Genomic DNA, 20,633 nt, shown 5'->3' on the forward strand with positions numbered 1-20,633 from the left:
TGCCATTGTTATATTTCACTCTTTATATTGTTATTGATTTAAATGTTGGAATTTCAATAACTGCAAATCAATTTTAATTTTTTTTCCATACCACTTTAAAACAGTGGCATACATGACTATGGATAAAATTTAGTTTTAGATATTTTAGTCTGTCACATGTTACCTTTTTTATTTTAGTTTTTTTGTGTGTGATTATAAACCTGTCTATCTCTTGTACAAGATAAAATGGTGTTTCTAAAATTTTAGGAATGACACCTTCCAGCCTTACCAAGGGTAGTGTGTCTGAAGTTACGCTGTTAAGGTCTTATGAGCTGTTCTGCCAGTTGCCACACATTTTGAAAAGATCTACTTAAGTCTTTTTTGCTAGGCATAATAGATTTGATAAATAGTTTTCTAAAAATTCTGCTTTGTAGAAACTAATTCTGGTGCTCTCCAGAGATTTTCCTGCTTAACTTATTTTTGTTAGATTTCAGCCAATAATTTTTACTTTTACTATTATATTAAGAAATTCCCTTAAGAGTCAAAATCATGTAGGCCCTTTAAAGAGAGAGGAAATAGACAGTGGTAACCAGTTGCTGAGTATTGTAAGCAAGGCTTTTTAAGAGAAATCCATCTGGGAATTAGTCTTTACTTCTCTTTGGATTTGGCAATAAAGGATGGATTTATTTATTTCATAGCTCACGGTTTTGACTGCCACTTCCAACTTCTGGAGACCCTCAGTGGTTAACTTACTTGGCTGTCTTCTACAACCCAGCATTTTCCAAATCAAGTCTTTCTCACCTTTGTTCTAGATTTTACAACCAATCCTAGTGATGGTGCCAGTTCCATTTTGCCTCCAATTCAGTTGATTATATATTTTTTTCTATTTATTTCTCATTTTATAATTGATATCTGGAATAATCAGCAGCTCTTTTCTCATTTATTTTCTCATATTTTTATTCCAGGATTTGCCTCTGAAGCAGGGAGTGTCTGCATTAAAAATGACCTGTAGTTCTCTGCTTCATAGGTTAGAAACTTATTTTAATATTTTGTGGCTAAGCACAGTCCCACTTTTTCAAATTCTATATAAAGAATTATTTAATTGGCATTGAATGTGGCCCACAAGCATATATTTCATATTGGGGTTTTTGTATGACTTTAAATGATTAAAATTCAACAGATCATCCAGCTGAGGCAATAAAAGCTTTATTCTTGCTTTACAGCTTAAGACATTAAATTAGATTTTAAAAATCAATCGATTATGACACAAGTAAAATAATGCCATTTGGGCATTTTTAAAAATTGTATTTCTTAGGCTTTGTATTGCTTAAAGCATTTATATTCTAAAACTTAACCAAATTCCAACTATTCATTTTGGGGAAAAACAATCAGTTCACAAATCACATTTTCAATGGGACTGCTAGCCAGCATAGGTGAAAACATGTATAGTTTATTTACTCTTGAATTATACACTGCAGATGCTTCTTCAGCTCCCTCCTCTTCCTCCATGGGCGGTGCTTGCAGCTCCTTTACCACCTCTTCCAGCCCTACCATTTATTCTACCTCAGTCACCGACAGCAAGGCTATGCAAGTGGAGAGCTGCTCCTCAGCCGTGGGGGTAAGTAACAGAGGGGTAAGTGAAAAGCAGTTAACCAGTAACACAGTCCAGCAGCATCCATCAACACCGAAGAGGCACACGGTCTTGTACATCTCACCACCACCTGAGGACTTGCTGGATAACAGTCGGATGTCCTGCCAGGATGAGGGGTGTGGATTGGAATCTGAGCAGAGCTGCAGTATGTGGATGGAGGATTCCCCCTCTAACTTCAGTAACATGAGCACCAGTTCCTACAATGATAACACTGAGGTACCTCGTAAATCACGAAAACGAAATCCAAAGCAGAGGCCGGGGGTCAAACGACGAGATTGCGAAGAGTCTAATATGGATATATTTGATGCCGACAGTGCCAAAGCACCTCACTATGTGCTTTCTCAGCTTACCACGGACAGCAAAGGCAACTCAAAAGCAGGAAATGGGTTGGTATTCACGTTTTTTAAAGTTCTATCACCATTAAGCAAAACAAAAAAATAAATCATTCCCAACTTAATTGTTCAGCTCAAGTTTTCATATAAAGCAAAGGTACTAATTTTCATTGAAAATACATGAAAAGTTTTACCTTAAAATGAGCAAGTTTTATTAGAGAAAAACTAGTATCAGTAGATTTCGGCGACATCTTATTCTGAGTATCATTAGGTAATAGAAAATGAAAATCTGGTTTGATTTACTTTAATACTTCCATAGTTTAATTTTCAATGGATTTATATTTTTAAAGGATTTAAAAATATTTTTACTCAGAGATGTAACTAGCAATGTAATAGTTCCAGTTAAAACAACTCCAAACATTCCTAAAGAGCTAGATTGTGTTCTCTTTCGTAATATTTGTCTCACTGTCTGGCTCAGTCTGTTTTCATGTTAGTGAGGATTTTAGACTTTATTTTTGTTTTTACTCTTTATTTGGAGAAAACTGTAGTGGTTTGTTTTCTTATCAATTATAGTCATATGTTTTTAGTTTTCTTCTGCTACATTGTGCTGATTCAGGATTTTTTTAAAAAAAAAAGCAACACTAGGTTTTTTTCTTCTGTGATTCTCAGTTACTTATTTGGAGGGTATTGGAACAGGATCAAATCACACTTTTGAGTATTTTATCTTTGCCTGTTCACACTTCTCACTAAATATACCTAAATTATCTGTATTACAAAATATTCACTGCTTTCAGTTTATTTTTAACTTGTAATTCCTTTAGTGCTTTTATTATAATATTTAATTGCTAAATTTTTTTTGGTTACGTTTTCCCTACAGTACATTCACCATAGTTTGGTAAAAGGGAATATACTAGATTTTGAGAGGTTACTTTTTTGGGAAGCAAATTATGGGGGGAAGTAGGAGGTCCTAGTTGACCCAGGACCTCCTAGAATTTCATGTTGTCATGAAAATTGATTGAGAAGCTTCATACTGGTTTACTGCTTGATGACATCATTGTTAAAAGTCTTTTCAGTTAAAAATTAGGTTGTGTTTTCTCAGAGAATATTCTTAATATAGATTAAGTTTATCTTTCAATATTCCCTCATTACATTTCAAAAGTATTATCTATTACATAAACAATACCTATTCTGTAGTACTTTCTTCTGTACTCTCATATAAAATCCTTTAGGGTGATGTTGTTAAGTATAATAACATAGAAAATGGTTTTGAAATGTAATAAATACCATAGGGAAAACACAAGGTAAATACTTAAGCAATTGTGGTTGGTAGCACAGAGATTCATGTATATCATTAAATACATGTATATGTTTACCTGAACTTCAATAGAGAAAGCCTTTTACAGTATTTCAGAAAAGATTTTTTTTTGTACTGAGTAGGTGTTAAAGGGTCAAATGAAGACCAAGTGAAATTTTGACTTAAAGATATTCAACACACGATTTTCTGTTACTAATTAAAGCAGTATCTTGACTTACTAGAGATATCTGCTTCTGCTACAGCTGTATTTTAGAAATGATTTGAGATAAGCTGTGTGTGTGTAATAATGACATTTGTCCAGGTAAAATCTCTCTTGAAATAATTCATGGAGTAAAATCCCTATCAAGCAGCAGAAGAAAAGCCTAGCTTTTTAGATAATGGAAAAATATTTGATACTGGTATATGGAAATCATAGACGAGTTTAAATTTTTAATTTTATAAAGACTATATAATAACTATGTTAAAGAGAGCTCTGATGACATTGTGGTTAAAGCATTCAGCTGCTAACCAAAAGGTCAGTGGTTCAAACCCACCAGCTTCTCTGTGGGAGAAAGATTAGACAGTCTGCTTTCATAAAGATTTACAGGTTTGGACCCTGTGGGGCAGTTCAACTCTGTCCTAAAGGGTCACTGTGAGTCAAAATCAACTCAGTGATAGTGGGTGTATATATTAAGAAAAGGGTGAAACCATATATAAACATATAGAGAAATAGACTTATTCAGAGCATCTCAAGCTAATGTCCTATGCTCTTCAACAATTAGAAAGATGTTAGAAACATTAAAGAAATATAAATGTTTTGAGAGATAAAGTATATTGTATAGCCTTATATCTGATATTCCATAAATTATAATTTATGTAATGCTAATTATTTAGAAAATGTATTTTGTACACCAGTTTATTGATATTAATGATACCATGTAAATATAATTCCAGCTTGTGGGTGGCATAGTGTTTTTAGGTAACCAAAATGTTAGTTTATTAAGAAAATAAAACCATTAAAAAAAAAAAACCTAGCCATATCAGCACTTAAAATTCAACTAAATGTCCTGAAAACCGTCAGTTCCATGCCTTTTCTAGATATTCCTAGAAGCAAGGATATGATGTCATCTGGATGTGAAACCTATTATAGACATTTATAGTGAAAATTATTTTGTGACAGAGACAACCAGAAGGATTATGCATTAATGCACAAAGGAATTATAATGTCATTTTTAGACTCCTGAATATGCCAGGAAAGCATAATTTCTTTTTAGGTGGCATTCAAAAGTAAAACCCCATATAATTACTTCTGCTTTCTTGTGTTTTCATGAGCTATCATACCTTAAAAATAAGTCATTTGAATGACTACTTTTCTAAGAATTTGTTGATGTTTTCATTGTTTCACATTTAAACTTGGAGAATAAAAATATTTTAAAGGCTTTTAAATGTACCATTAGTATCACATGCTATTCTTCTTTAAGCCATAATGTTTATATTTTGTCAATTCACAGTCTTCATCCCTAGGGAGATATTTTGTTTTACCAGAATAAATAATATTCATTTATTTACTCTCATAAATTAAATTACTTTGTATAGCATAAGTGATTATAAAGACTGTATCTTGCCAAATTAATTGATATAATATACATATTTTCCTTATATTTCTAACTAAATTTTCCCTTTATATTATAAAATTAACATATTAATTTCAGACATGTGGAAAACACAGAAATAGAAGAAAGTAAGAAACCCCTAATTGAGTCATTCAAAACAACTGCTGTTAACATTTATGCTGTATTTTTGTGTCTCTTTATGCATATTTGGGGATACTTTTAAATACACAAATATTTTTGCTTTGATTTAAAAATATCATAGAAGCTCATCTGTAGGAAGTGACACTGTATTCAGGTCAAATGTTTGAATTCCCATTCAGATTGATGAAAATAAATACAGGGTTTATTGCTCAATGTTCCAGTTTCAACTTTTGTTCATAGAATTTATTCTTCCAGGTTTTTTTTTTTTTTTTTTAAATGGCTTACACAGGTAATCCTTGGCTGAATTATATCTACTTTACATGAATGACATTTCCTGTTTGAGTTAGGACCCAGTCTTTCTCATCTTACTATTATAGAAGCCTTTTATTTTTTATCAACCTCTGCTTGTCCATCTTTGCTTCTTCCCATTTGCCTTTATCAAAAAACATTTCTTTAGCAACTGTTACGTTTTAGGAATTGTGTAAAGTTCAGGGAATATGAAGGTGATTAAACATAGTATTTGCCCCTAAAAACTTGCCTGCAATCTGGTCAGTGCTACCATATTCCATTGCCAGGTTAATCCCTTCTTTCCTCTTCCATCACTTTTCTGAGCAGCTGCCCTAGAGAACCTTGATATTTTTGGTTGGCCATATGTCTAGCCATGGCCTTCAACCCAAATTCTTAGTTCTGTTGAGGATACCACCTTCCCTCTCTGTCTTTGATCGAGGCAATATCGATTAGGGCTGGGGAAGTAAACATTGGGGCCAGATTTAAGGCTGCTTAGCCACCATTGCTCCTCTGTATTTGACATCAGTATTTCTTTTGCTACCTGGTTGCTTTTGAAGATTTTGTCCACAGTTATCTCTTGGCTTCTAGATCTTCAGCACAAGTTAAAATGTTGGAACAGGACAGACATACAGGAAGCATTATAGGTCCTGACTCTTTTTAAATGTACATGAATAGTTTTAAATGTGTTTCATGTTGTTCAAATGAAAATATAATTAACGTTTTTCTACTTGTTTTTATTACATATTTGCAGTGCTTCAGCTATTTTACAGATAAATATACTGGCTTGAAGTCCTAATCACCATTTGAAATACTGTTTTTCTTAGAATATGCACTCCACATAGCAAACATATGATAAATAAACAAACTTTACAAAGATAGTTTTGAAAAATAAGTTCGATTGTCTAAACTGTGAAGCCCATATTATGGAATTTTTATGTGGTGAGAACTTTGGCACAATTGCTTCTTTAGTTCGGGATTAATTAATCACAACTAAAAATACTGAAAAAAAAATCGCACTTCTGTGAAAGACTCTTTAGAGTAAAATTAACTGCCCAATAAAAATTGAATTAACTATTGTCATTATAATTTTCTAAGTTTGATTTACTAAATTGATGACCAAAAGAACATGGTATATATGCTTTCACATAGTTTCATTTAGGGTTTTTTGTTTTGTTTTGTTTTGGGCTACTCTCACTTCTTTTGTTTTGTCATTCTGGTTAGAGAAGAGTAGTACTTAATCTTGTAACATTATACAACACTCATACATACATGGAAGTTTTAGAATTTATTTTTACTAATGTGTGATGTGAAAGGTTATCGTGACATTAGCTATTCTCTTTCCTGTTATTCCAGTTTATTGCACTCAACCTTATTTCCTTCCTCCTACCACACATATACATTCCTTCTCTTCGCTATCGACTTTTATTTTTGCATCATATATTTAAATTTTGTTACAGAATTTTAAGACATTTTGTTATAGGAATGTATCTTTTCTTAGATTGTATTTTATGTCAGAAGCTAAGCAGTTCTTAGTGTTTATTGCGTATTATTTCTTTTTTTTTTACCTTAGATGACTTTTGTAGAAAACTCTTTTTGATAGTTTTTCCATTTTTGTGCTTTCACTTCTCAGAACACTGGAAAACCCAAAAGGAGCTGGAGTGAAGAAGAGCCCTATGTTGTGTGGACAGTATCCTGTTAAAAGTGAGGGAAAGGAGCTGAAGATAGTTGTACAGCCTGAGACCCAACACCGAGCTCGTTACCTAACTGAGGGCAGCCGTGGCTCTGTAAAAGATAGAACTCAGCAAGGCTTTCCTACAGTAAAGGTACTTTATTTAGCAATATATGGAGACTTTTCTCCAGTTTCATGTATTGATTAACAGGAGGGTATAATTACTAGCTATATATCAGTAAGTAAAGTAGAAGTCAGACTGGACCATAAACCAAATATTGTTACTTTTATATCAAGAGAATTTTAGTTTAAATAAAACAAGAAAAGAAGAAAATACGTGGAAATTGTGAGTTATCTTCTCCTTATATTTGACTTGGTACCAACCATACTAGATTGTTCTCAGACTTTTATATTTAAGAAATTTAAAATGAATTCAAAGAAATATAGTAGAAATTATTAAGGGTTTGGAAAATAAGTTTTTTGAGAGGATGATTAAAATATCTGATAGATAGTTTATCTAAGAATGTGGTTTTTAATCTTTTCAGAATTTAGACAAAAAGAAAAAAGGTCTTAAGTTTCAGTTCCTGAGATAAATTGTTACAAAAATATTTTTCTTTCAAGACAAAAAAGAAAAAAAATCATGGAGGGGAATGTTTTAACAAGTATGCCTACCCCTTACAAAACACTAAACAGGGAGGAATTTTGGCTGGCCATGAGGCAGATTCTTATTAAATATGATTAAGTTCCTGTAAATGTGTTTTAAAAAACAAACAAACAAACATACTGCCATTGAGTTGGATCTGACTCATAGTGACCCCCATTGGGTTTCCAAGGCTTAAATCTTTATGGATGTAGACTGTCTCCTCTTCTCTGAGTAGCAGCTGATGAGTTTGAACAGCTGGCTTTCTGGTTAGGAGCCTAATGCCTTATCCAGTATGCCACCAGAGCTCCTTTGGTAAAGTAGAGAGGGTCAGCAAAAAAGGGGAAGAACCTCAAAAAGATGGATTTACACAATGGTACAGTGAGTGATGGGCTCAAGCCTAGGATTTTGAGGATGGCACGGGACCCAGCAATGTTTCATTCTGTTGTACACAAATTCCCTGTGAGTCAGAGCCAACTAACAACAACAGCAACTCTCATTTGATGATGAAGATGATGCCACTAACATAGTTTAGTGAATTTTCCCATTAGTGATGGTTGTAGGTTCTGAGTGATTCACATCTCCTTCAGTTGCCCAGGTTGCTTGCACATTTTATAAAGAGAAGGATTAGACACGCATCATAGAAATCAAAATAACTGCTTATTCTTAGCATCATAGTAAATACATAGTAAATACATATTCCATAGATCAGAGGGAGCATATTTGTTGTCATAAATTTATAAATACCTGAAGGAAGATGAGGCAATCTACTTCCACAGTGATACTGCCTCAGAAACCCAAGGAGGGGTCGCTATGAGTCTGGTCCGACTTGAAGGCAGATAACAACAACAACAAAGGACTCTACTCATTCTAATGTGATTGTGCAGATAAATTACAAATGATATTTATCATATAATATCCAAATTTTCTATTAAAATATGATTATTACAGAAGTAAAACTTAGAGTTTTCTGCAAAAACTTAACCAGCTCTCCTTCATGAAAACGTTTTGCCTCTAATTTCTTGAAAATTTAAATTATTTCTATATTGACATCTAGTTGCCAATATATAACTCTGTGTTAAGGCTTGATTTTACAAGTAGATTATTTGAAAGCCTAATTAATGATTCTGCTGCATACTATCTGATTACAGCTGGAAGGTCATAATGAACCAGTAGTGTTGCAAGTGTTTGTGGGTAATGATTCTGGACGAGTGAAACCACATGGATTTTATCAGGCCTGCAGGGTAACTGGGAGAAATACAACTCCTTGCAAAGAAGTGGATATTGAAGGAACTACTGTTATAGAAGTTGGCCTTGATCCTGCGAATAACATGACACTGGCGTAAGTATTTAGTGAAATTTATTTATTATATATTACACTTTTGCAATAGACAGAAAAATATTTTAGTTTCTAGGGAGCTCTGGTGGCATAGTGCCTGAGGCATTTGACTGCTAACCAGAAGGCTGGCGGTTCAAACCCACCAGCCACTCTTAGGAAGGAAGACTGGGCAATCTACTTCTGTAGAAATACCACCTCGGAAACCCAAGGAGGGGTCACTATGAATCGAAATTGACTTGATGGCAGTGAGTTTGGATTTTTGGTGTTTAAAAAAGATTTTGAGCATTCTTTGACAATGTTTTTAACATTAAAAATTTAAAAAATGGTAATGGGTAAAAAGGATCTCTTATGGCCTTTTGTTAGAAAATTCCCATAGGATGGAATGCCCTAAAGTTGTAACATAACAGCAGCAAATATATTGTTATGGTGTAGAGTTTTGCTGCGGTTGTTTATATTGTATAGCTGCTAAAATCTTTTCTCTACTTGATTTTTAGTTTCCTTTTGAAAGTCATTTTGAATAGGTTAGTAAAAAGTTCATTGGAAAAGGGAAATTTTAAAAAGTATTTAGTGAAAGTTTCCCCCCCATACACACTCAGCTTGTAACTTTTGAATGTATATATTGGGGGAGGACCAAAAAATGCAAACCTGTTGCCATTGAGTCAGTTCTGACTCACAGCAACGCTGTAGGACAGCTAGAGCTGTCCTGGGTACAAACAGCACTTTATCTATCATAGGGAATTTGAAAATGCAGAATAATAAAATAAATTGTAAGGAATTTGAAAATGCAGAATAATAAAATAAATAAAGTGTACACCTCAAAACTCAACTTCCCAGAAATAGCCATCATTTTAATATTTTTCTTTTCATCCTTTTTTCTAACAAAATTTAAGATAATACTACACGCATGTTGCCTGCTTTTCACTTAATATATCATGAACATTTCCTCATATCATTAAACTTGGTTGTTGTTATGTGCCATTGAGTTGGACCTGAGTCATAGAGACCGTTCCTTGGGTTTCTGAGGCAGTATCACTATGGAAATAGATTGCCCAACCTTCCTTCCGAGGAGTGGCTGGTGTGTTTGAACTGCCAGCCTTCTGGGTAGCAGTCAAGTGCCTTAGGCACCGTGCTACCAGAGCTTCTTCATTAAACATTATCTTATTCTTTTTAATGGCTGTCTAGTAGTCCATCCTTTTGGGTCTGTTAACTAACTTTTTAAAAAAGCAAAACTCATTCCCTCTTAGTATTTGAACTAGTTGCAGAAAGAAAGAGGTTAATTTATTTGTTTTAAACTCGAAAAACATTATCTCATGTAAGCTATTACTTATGTTCAGATTTTAAAATAGTGATTTTATTTTGTTACTATTTCTTCCATTATTATAAATCAAAAATTGATAAGAATGTATCCTTTTGTACCTTTTGAATTTGGAACATTAATGCCTATTACATATTTTAAAAGTTAATAAATAAGCATTTTTTTTAAGAAAAGAAATTTGAGTGTGTTGTATTTATAAATTAAAATATCAATTAATGTATTTCTTTCTTTCCCAGGGTTGACTGTGTAGGGATATTGAAATTGAGGAATGCTGATGTTGAAGCCAGAATAGGAATTGCTGGTTCCAAGAAGAAAAGCACTCGTGCCAGATTAGTTTTTCGAGTTAATATCACAAGGAAAGATGGCTCTACTTTGACATTGCAAACCCCCTCTTCTCCAATTTTGTGTAGTAAGTAAAATATGAAGATATTAAATATGTGGAGATTAAAAAAAATTTCCTGTTAATCTTTTAGATATTTTCAGATTTCATATGTTTCAGAAACTCCAGCTTGTGTTTGTGCAAAATTTGAAATATTTGAAAAAGCTGTTGTCAGATTTTCTAAACGAAATTAGAGGAGGGTAATTGGAATAAAATGTAAAAGGTGTGTAACATTTTGTAGTTTCCTATTACCATCATATATTCATTTAAAGTATAATTTTAAATAGTTTATCAGAAGAAATTGGAAAGCCAAAGGGTTTTCCCAACATCTTCATCAAATGGTAAATTGGTGGCAGTCTTAATTCTTTTTTGTCTGTGACATAAGAGAAAACAAACAAAACTTTCATTGTGATTTAGGTGAAAGTTTACATAGCAAAGTTTGCAGAAGAAATTAGTTTTCTATTCAACAGTTCACACACATTTTGTTTCATGTCATTGATAGCAATCCCTTCAGTGTAACATTACTCCTTCCATTTCCTGTGTTTCTGATTTCCATTTTTCCTTCTTTCCTAACCCTTCCTGCCTTCTGAACATTGTCCAGGGGCAAATGCTGCCTTTTTGATCTTGAATGGTTGATTGTTCCAAGTAATATCTTCCTAAAGTTCCTATTCAGCTTTCTGTTGTTTGACTGAATATTGAGCTGCAGAAGTGTGTTTGGTTCCAGGTCCAGAGGGTGACCCAGGGCCATTGTCTCGAGGATGCTATCAGTCTTTATCCAGTCTGTAAGCCTGATCTCTTTTATAGTTTTGAGTTTTGTTCTACATTTTTTCCCTACTCTATCCAGGACCTTCTAATGTGATCCATTTCAGAGTGGTCTGGAGTGGTTAGCTGGCCACCAACCAGTTCTTTTGGTCTTAGGGTCATGGAGCTGAGGTTCATGTGGTCCATAAGTCCTTTGGACTCACTGTTTCCATGTGTCTTTCATTTTCTTCACTCTTGTTTGCTCCTGACATGGAGACACTAAAGTTGCTACTTAGATGGCCACTCGCCAGCTTTTCAGACCTCAGTTGCTACTCACCAGAGTAGGATGTAGAACATTGTCTTTGTGCACGATTTTGCCAGTTAACATTGTTATCCCCTGAAACTTGGTCTTTGAGTCCCCAGGCCTGGCAACTGATTCTCTCAGGGTTTAAGTTTGCCCCTTGTATACTCTACTATGTTGTTGTTGTTATTAGGTGTTGTTGACTCCACTCCAACTCACAAAGAACCTATGTGCAACAGATTGAAACCCTACCCAGTTGTATGCCAGCCTCACAGTCCTTGTTATACTTGAGCCCATCATTGCAGCCACTGTGCCAGTCCATCTTGTTGAGAGTCTTCCCCTTTTTCGTTGACCTTCCACTTTACCAAGAATGATGTCCTTTTCTAGGGAATGGTCCTTTCTGACAACATGACCAACAATTGTGAGATAAAGTCTGGCCATTCTCTTTCCAAGAAACATTCCAGATACACTTCTTTTAAGACAAATTTGTTCGTTCTTCTGGCAATCCATGGTTCTTACGGTATTCTTTGCCAATACCACAACTCAGAGATATCAAGACTTCTTTGATCTTCCTTATTTACTGTCCAGATTTCACATGCATATGAAGTGATTGAAAATACTGTGGCTTGGGTTAAGCATATCTCAGTCTTAAAAGTATTATCTTTGCTCTTCAACACTTTAAAGAGTTTTTTTGGCATATTTGTCCTTTGCAATATGATGTCTGATTTCTTGACTGCTGCTTCCATGTGTGTTGCTTGTAGATCCAATTAATATGAAATCTTAGACAACTTCAGTCTTTTCTGCATTTATTGTGATGCTGCTTATTGGTCTAGTTGTGAGGATTTTTGTTTTCTTTATGTTGAGGTGTAATCCATACTGCACACTGTAGTCTTTAATCTTCATGAGGAAGCGCTTCAAGTCCTCTTCACTTTCAGTAAGCAAGGTTGTGTCATTTGGATATGGCAGGTTGTTATTGAGTCTTCTTTCAATCCTCATGCCACATTCTTCTTCATATAGTCCAGCTTCTCGGATTGAAATATTTGAAAAAGCTGTTGTCAGATTTTCTAAACTAAATTAGAGGAGGGTATTTGGAATAAAATGCAAAGGTGTGTAACATTTTGTAGTTTCAGCACATAGATTGAATAAGTATGTTGAAGGACAAAACCCTGACACATACCCTTCCTGGTTTTAAACCATGCAATAGTCCCTTGTTCTGTTCAAATGCCAGCCTTCTAGTCTATGTACAGGTTCTTCATGAACACAATCAAGTGTTCGGGAATTCCCATGTTATCTTATGTTTTTCTTATTATGTTATTATATGTTATGTTATTCTTCTCAGTGTTATCCATAATTTGTTATGATCCACACAGTTGAATCCTTTTGCATAGTCAATAAAACACAAGTAAGCATCTTTGTGTTATTCTTTGCTTTCAGCTGATCTGACGTCAGCAATGATATCTTTTCTTTGCTGTGCTCTTCTGAATTCAGCTTGCATTTCTGGTAGTTCCCTGTCAGCATAATGCTACAACTGGTTTTGAATTATCCTTAGTAACATTTTACTTGTGTGATATTAATGATATTGTTCGATAATTTCCACATTCTCTGGGATCAACTTTCTTTGGAACGGGTACAAATACGGATCTTTTTCCGTCAGTTGGCCACATGGCTGTTCTCTAAATTTCTTGGCATAGATGAGTTGGTTAGTGCCTCTAGGGCAGCATCTTTTTGTTGGAACATCTCAATGGATATTCCGTCAATACTTGGAGCCTTATTTTTCCGCCAATTCCTTCAGTGTAACTTTGACTTCTTCCTTCAATACCATTGCTTCTTGTTCATGTGCCACCTCCTGAAATAGTTGAACATTGACCATTTCTTTTTGGTACAGTGACTCTGTATTCCTTCCATCTTCTTTTTATGATTCCTGCATCATTCAATATTTTCCCCGTAGAATCTTTCAGTATTACAACTCGAGGCTTGAATTTTTTTTTTTTTTTTTTCCCCCAGTTCTTTTAGCTTGAGAAATGTGGAGCATATTCTTCCCTTTTAGGTTTTCTTACTCCAGGTCTTTTCACATTTCATTATGGTAATTGGCTTTGTCTGCTCGAGCTGCTCTTTGAAATCTTCTGCTAAGCTCTTTTATCTTGTCATTTCTTCCATTTGCTTTAACTACTGTCCATTCAAGGTCAATTTTTAGAGTCTTTTCTGACATCCATTTTGGTCTTTTCTTCCTCTCCTGTCTTAACAACATTTTGTTTTCTTTATGTATGTTGTTGTTGATATCGTCCCACAACTCATCTCATTTTCTGTCATTGGTGCTCATTGTGTCAAATCTGTTCTTCAGATGGTCTCTAAATTTAGGTGAGATATAATTGAGGTCATATTTTGGGTCTTCTGGACTTGTTTTAATTGTCTTCAGCTTCAACGTGAACTTGCATATGAGCAATTGGTAGTCTATTCCACAGTTAGCTCCTGGTCTTGTTTTGACTGAAGATATTGAGAGCTTCTCCATGTCCTCTTTCCTCAGATGTAGTTGATCTCATTCCTGTGTATTCCATCTGATGAGGTCCATAGCTGCCATTTATGTTGTTGAAAAAAGGTATTTGCGGAGACTAAGTCACTGGTCTTGCAAAAATCTATCATGTGATCTCTAGCATTATGTCTGTCACCTAGGCCATATTTTCCACCTATTGGTGATTCTTTTTAATTTCCAACTTTTACATTCTAAGTGCCAGTAATAATCAACACATCTTGAGTTTATGTTTGGTCAATTTCAGACTGCAGAAGTTGACAAAAGTCTTCAATTTCCTCGTCTTTATGTGTTCTATTTAATTTTTGACAACTTCCAATTTCGTAGATTCATACTTTGTACATTCTATGTTCTGATTATTAATGGATGTTTGCACTTGTTTCTTCCTACTTTTAGTCATGCCCCATCAGCAAATGAAAGTCTTTGAAGCTTTACTCCATCCACATCATTAAGGTCAACTCTACTTTGAGGAAGCAGTTCTTCCCTAGTCATATTTTGAGTGCCTTCTGACCTTAGGGGCTCACCTTCTGGCACTATGTCATACAGTGTTTCAGGACAATTCAGGGCAAGTTTTTCAGTAATATATCAGATAATATTTCACTGCTATTCATAAGGTTTTCACTGGCCAATTCTTTGAGAAGTGCATGGCCGCTTCCTTTTTCCTAGTCTGTCTTAGCCTGTAAGTTCCACTGAAACTTGTCCAGCATAAGTGATTCTGTTGGTATTTGAAATACTGGTGGCATAGCCTCCTCCCTCTCAGCAACATGCAGACCACCAAAGTATGACAAACTGCCAGATACGGTTGTAACATATATAAATACATATGTAGAAATAGCCTCAGTGAAAACTATATATATTCATGGGTATAGTGCTATTCTCCATCTCAGATCTGTTCAGTTTGCAGGTCTATTTATTTATCCACTTATAGATTATTGATTGTTGTTATTACTATTAATGAAGGATTGTATATAAATTAATACTTACCTATGCTGCCCTTAGCTCTTATTTTCCTCTCAGTGTCTTCCTTTCCTTGATCATTTTGTGCTTACCTCCCCCTTCGCCCAGATTTAATGTGTGTCTATCCTTTGATTAGTGCTTTATCCTCCCTTTCCTTCGTAACCTATGCAAGAATATTTCTTTTTGCATAAAACGCTTTTCTTGACTTTTTTACAATTGTGGTGTCATACAATATTTGTCCTTTTGTGTTGACTAATTTCACTCAGCATATTGTCCTCTAAGTTCATCCATGTTATGAAATCCTGTGCAGATTCATTTTTGTTCCTTAACATTGCATGATATTCTGTTGTGTGTATGTAGCGTATTTTATCCATTTCTGTGGATAGGTATTTCGATTGTTGCCATTTTTTTTTTTTTCTATTGTGAATACTGCAGCAGTGAAGATGAATGTGCATATATCTGTTCATGCCATAGCTCTTATTTCTCTTGGATATATACCTATTAGTGGGATTACTAGATCATAAGGTATTTTTATTTTTAGTGTTTTATGTATCTCTGGTGGTGCAGTACCTAAGGCATTTGACTGCCAACCAGAAGGTTGGAGGTTCAAACCCACTAGCTGCTCCACAGAAGGAAGATACGGTAATCTACTTTCCAGTGGGTTTGCTATATGTTGCCTTCGACTCAATGGCAGTAAGTTTGGTTTTGGGTTTTGTATTTATGTGTGTGTGTATGTATAAAGTATATATTTTCTATACCATATCATCTACAAATAGAGGGTTTTACTTCTTCTTTGCCAATTTGGATGCCTTTTATTTCCCTTTCTTGCCTTATTGCTCTGGCTAGCAATTCCAATATAATATTGAATAGAAGTGGTAATAAACAGCATCCTTGTCTAGTAGTGCCTATTTATAAGAGGAATGCTTTCAGTCTCTCTATCTTGAGAATAAAGTTGGGTGTTGGTTTTGTATATATACCCTGTTTTGGTTCTGTAGTGCTGCTCTAACAGAAAATGTCACAAATATGTGGTTTGAACAAACAGGTATTTGTTCTTTTGCAGTTTAGAAGGCTAGAAGTCATATTTCAAAGTGCCATTTCTAGGGGCTAGGCGAAAGCCCCTTGACCTCAGGCTTCAGTTCTGCCTCTTGCTCCTGGCCCACTGAAGGTGAAGACTTCTCTTAACTCAGTCAGCTGCTGGCTGCTGAGACTGAGAAACCCAGTATTGACAAATGAAATGGTACAGTCCCAAGATTACCAAACAACACGGAAGGCCACTAGTTTAAGTCCATTAACAGTCCCAAGATCAGCAGACAACATGGCAGGCTACTGAGATGAAGTTGCAGCTACATGCAGTGTCCAAGCATGCCAAAAACCACAGAGACCTTTCTCAAGGTTGTCGTCTTATATACTGGAAGTATACCACATTCTTAAGACAGCTACTCAGCTGCTCCAGTAGATTCTTCCATGGAGCTGATTACCAGTCTCATGAGGAGTAACTATATCCAGCTGCCCAGAAACTCAAAACCAGGCCCAGCTAAGTTGACACACAACTTTAACTAGCACATGCCCTTAATTATGTTGAATGATTTCCCTTCTGTCTCTATTTTGATCAGTTTTTATCAGCAGTGGGTGTTGTATTCTGTCAATTCCTTTTCTGTGCTGGTTGATATGATCATGTCGTTATTTTCCTTTGTTTTATTTATGTGGTGGATTATGTTGATTGTTTTTCTGATGTTGAGCCCTCCTTGCATACCTGGTATAAATCCCACTTGGTCTTCTTGATGCATTATTTTTTTTTATATGTTACTGGATTCTATTGGCTAGAATTTTGTTGAGAATTTTTGCATCTATTTTCATGAGAGGTACTGTTCAATAGTTTTCTTTTTTAGTGGTGTGTTTGCCTGGTTTTGGTATCAGAGTTATGCTCAGTTAATTAAATGAATTTAGGAGTATTTCCTCCTTTGCTATATTATTCTGGAATAGTTTGAGTAAAATTGTCAGCTCTTCTCTGAATGTTTGGTAGAATTTGCCAGTGAAGCTGTGTGGGCCAGGACTTCTTTCTGTTGGTAGTTTATTTTTTAAGACCTGTTCGATTTTTTCTTTTGTGATGGGTCTGTTCAAATTTTCTGCCTCAGTCTGTGTTAGTTTAGGTAGGTAGTGTCTTTCTAAAAGTATCCATATCTTCTGGGTTTCCATATTTGTTGGAGTACAGTTCTTCATAGTATCCTGTTACTATCCTTTTTATTTCAGTTGTCTGTGTTGTAACATTGCCTATTTCATTTCTTGTTAGTATTATTTGCATCTTCTCTTTCTTTTCCTTTGTTAGATTTGCCAGTCAATTTTATTAATCTTCTCAAAAAACAACTTCTAGTCTGTTGATTCTCTCTATTGTTTTCCTGTTTCATGTATTTCTGCTCAAATCTTTATTATTTCTTTGGTGATGGTAAGCTAATTTTGCTGTTCTTTTTCTAATTGTTGAAGATGTTGGATTAAGGTATTAATTTTGGCTCTTTCGTCTTTTTGATGTGCGCATTTATTGCTGTAAATTACTCTATGAACACTGTTTTTGCTATGTCCTGAAGATTTTGATATATTGTGTTTTCATTCTTGTTTGTTTCAAAGAGTTTTTTTAGTTTAATTTTTATGTCTTTTATTACCCAGTTGTTAAGCAGTTGTTGTTTAGTTTCCATATACGTGGTTTTTTTTTTCCCTTTGATCTTCCTATTGTTGATTTCTAGTTTTATAGCATTGTGAAATGAGAAGATTCTTCACATTATTTTAATGTTTTTTAAATTTATTGAGGCTTGCTTTGTGACCTCACATATGATCTATTTTGGAGAATGTTCCATGTGTGCTGGAAAAGATTGTGCATTGTGCTATAGTTAGATGGAATGTTCTGTATATGTTTCTAAGTTCAAGTTGGTTGATTGATCTTTAGCTCTTCTATGTCTTTGTTGAGTTTCTTTCTCATTGCTCTGTCCTTCGTTGAAAGTGGTATATTAAAATCTCTTCCTGTTACTGCAGAGTTGTCTGTTTCCCTTTTCAGTTCTGTTAAAGTTTGGTTTGTACATTTTTTGACTCTTTTTTATTGAAGATACTTGATTTTATTTGTTCATTGTTTTGAGCTAGTGTCTCCTAGAGAATATAGGAGGGATTTTATAGGTTCATAGATATTTATTATGGTTATGCCCTGTTGTTTGTTTGACTCATTAATTATTACATAATATCCTTCCTTGTCTGTTATGCTAAGTTTTGTCTTAAAATCTGTTTTATGAAAAATTAATATTGCCATTCTGGCTCTTTTTTTGGTTGTCATTTGCTTTGATTTTCAGTCTGTTTCTGTTTTTGTGTCTAAAGTGTGTCACTTGTAAGTAGCATATTGATGGGCTATGTTTTCTTATTAATTCTGCAACTCTATCTCTTGACTGGTGCATTTCAATTTTGTAGAGTCCATTCTGTTGCACTGAGAGAGGGATGAATAGTCTGTAACTGATTTATTGAATTATAAAGCTTTGTAATTAGGATGCCTCAATTCTAAATTTGCTATAATTCATGATATGCCCAACTTGAATATTATTAATATAGAATTCCAGTGTTAGTAGGGCATAGATCACCTTTTACTAGATCTAATACTTTCCAGAAAGAAAATTTTCACCTGTAATTATCATCATTTGTTAAATTATTATCATTGATGGTAATATATGCCTACATTGCAAAAAGTGTATCTGGAGTGGATCAGATAGCTCTAAGAAGCAGCAGTAGTCATATTTATAGAACTGTTTCCTCTTCCCAGGAGATTTATGTTCTGTAATTTAGATTTCATAAATTTGGAAAGTCACACTCTATTTATATTGGAGGATTTTTACTAAATATCTAGGTTGTCCCTTCCATTTTCTTAAGTACCCAAACCAAAACCCACACACACTGCCATCAAATTGATTCCAACTCGTATCAATCCTGTAGGGCAGAGTAGAACTATCCCATAGCGTTTTCCAAGGCTGTAAATCTTTATGGAAGCATAGGGCCTCATCTTTCTCCCATGGAACAGCTGGTGGGTTCCTACCACCGACCTTTTGGTTAGCAGTCAAATGCATAGATACTGTTTATCCTAGAAGTGTGTATATTTTTATTTCTTTATTTGATATTTACATTGCTGTCTGCTTAGAGAAACTGGATCAGATAAACATGGGTAGTACCTCCCTTTAAAATAAAGTGCATCTTTTGTGATGATGATTCCTCTGCCTCTTTTAGAAGAGAAAATGCTAGGATAAGAATTAATTTGACCCTCCTTGGGTTTCCGAGCCCAACCTTCCTTCTGAGGAGTGGCTGGTTAGCAGTCACGTGGCTTATGCACTATGCTACCAGAGCTCCTAATTTGCAAGTAAGTTTACATAATTAAAAATTCTCATATTTGTGTCTTACTAATATTACCTGTTTTCATAGAATTTTATGTAAAAGGAATTTTTTTTCTTAAAACATTGCATAACTAGTTTAAAATATATCTCTAAAAGTAATTTCTGTAAGTATCAATTAGGTCTAATCATTCAGTTAGAAAAGAATATAAAGCCTCTTGATTTGCACACTCTTCCTCATGGGTTAATGAATTGATTTTTTAAAATCTATCATTCCATACTTGATCTTCATAGGTTTTCAGTAAATATACTGTTCAGATAATTTTGTTTATTATTTAACTTGAAACAAAATGAAATATTTTGAAGTTGTTACATTAAAATTCTTGCATAAATGTGCAACTAGATGAATAGGAAAGGGTATTAGTTTTAATATAACTTAATAGTTATGCCTTATCTCTGTATTACACTTTGTATTTTATAAAGTGCTTTCATGTATGTTGAGGTCTTAGGAAGTTTATAAATGAGTGTTCCCCCTTGCAGTTGCAGTTAGACACAAAGGAGTTAAATGAATTGAGATGAAAATGCTGTACCAGCTCTACTACTGATAAAACTTTTAGAGAATAGAGCTGGCTTCTTCAGTCCTGAAGGAGTTCTGGTGGCACAGTGGCTAAAACGTTTGGCTGCTAACCGAAAGTCAGCGGTTTGAACCAACTTGTGGCTCCAAAGGAGAATGATGAGGCCAGGCCGTCTGCGTCCATAAAAATTTATAGCCTTAGAAACCCTTTGGGTGATTCTACTTTGTCCTATAGGGTTGTTATAGGGTTGCTCTGAGTTGGAATTACCTGTAAGGGGGTTTGGTTTAGTTTTGATTTTCTTCAGTCCTGAACTAGACACGCTTTGTTCACTCAGTCAAAACAGCCTCTTACCACCTGGACGAAAACAGGAGAAAATGTATGTAGGTAGACAGATGCAGTAGAGGGAAGGGAAGAAGGCTAGGCTGATTATGCCCAGGACCTCCTTCCATCTTCCCACTATATAAGTTCCTCCTGTTCAGTGAGTTTAATGGAGTCCTGTTTAATGGAGTTCCCCATTAATAATATAAACATTATCCCATT

At 34.6% G+C, this 20,633-nt stretch overlaps 1 protein-coding gene across 1 annotated transcript in view; it reads left to right on the forward strand.

The window, feature by feature from the left end:
* NFAT5 (nuclear factor of activated T cells 5) overlaps positions 1-20,633 on the forward strand; it is a 181,731-nt gene that overhangs the window by 108,455 nt on the left and 52,643 nt on the right. The window contains exons 4-7 of the mRNA XM_007940309.1: positions 1,458-2,016; positions 6,929-7,121; positions 8,759-8,949; positions 10,498-10,670. Coding sequence (XP_007938500.1) covers positions 1,458-2,016; positions 6,929-7,121; positions 8,759-8,949; positions 10,498-10,670 — 1,116 coding nt within the window. The remainder of the gene's footprint in view (positions 1-1,457; positions 2,017-6,928; positions 7,122-8,758; positions 8,950-10,497; positions 10,671-20,633) is intronic.

This window comes from Orycteropus afer, unplaced genomic scaffold, assembly GCF_000298275.1.
Source record: "Orycteropus afer afer isolate SDZICR_OR568_19922 unplaced genomic scaffold, OryAfe1.0 scaffold00067, whole genome shotgun sequence".
Classification (NCBI taxonomy): Eukaryota; Metazoa; Chordata; class Mammalia; order Tubulidentata; family Orycteropodidae; genus Orycteropus; species Orycteropus afer.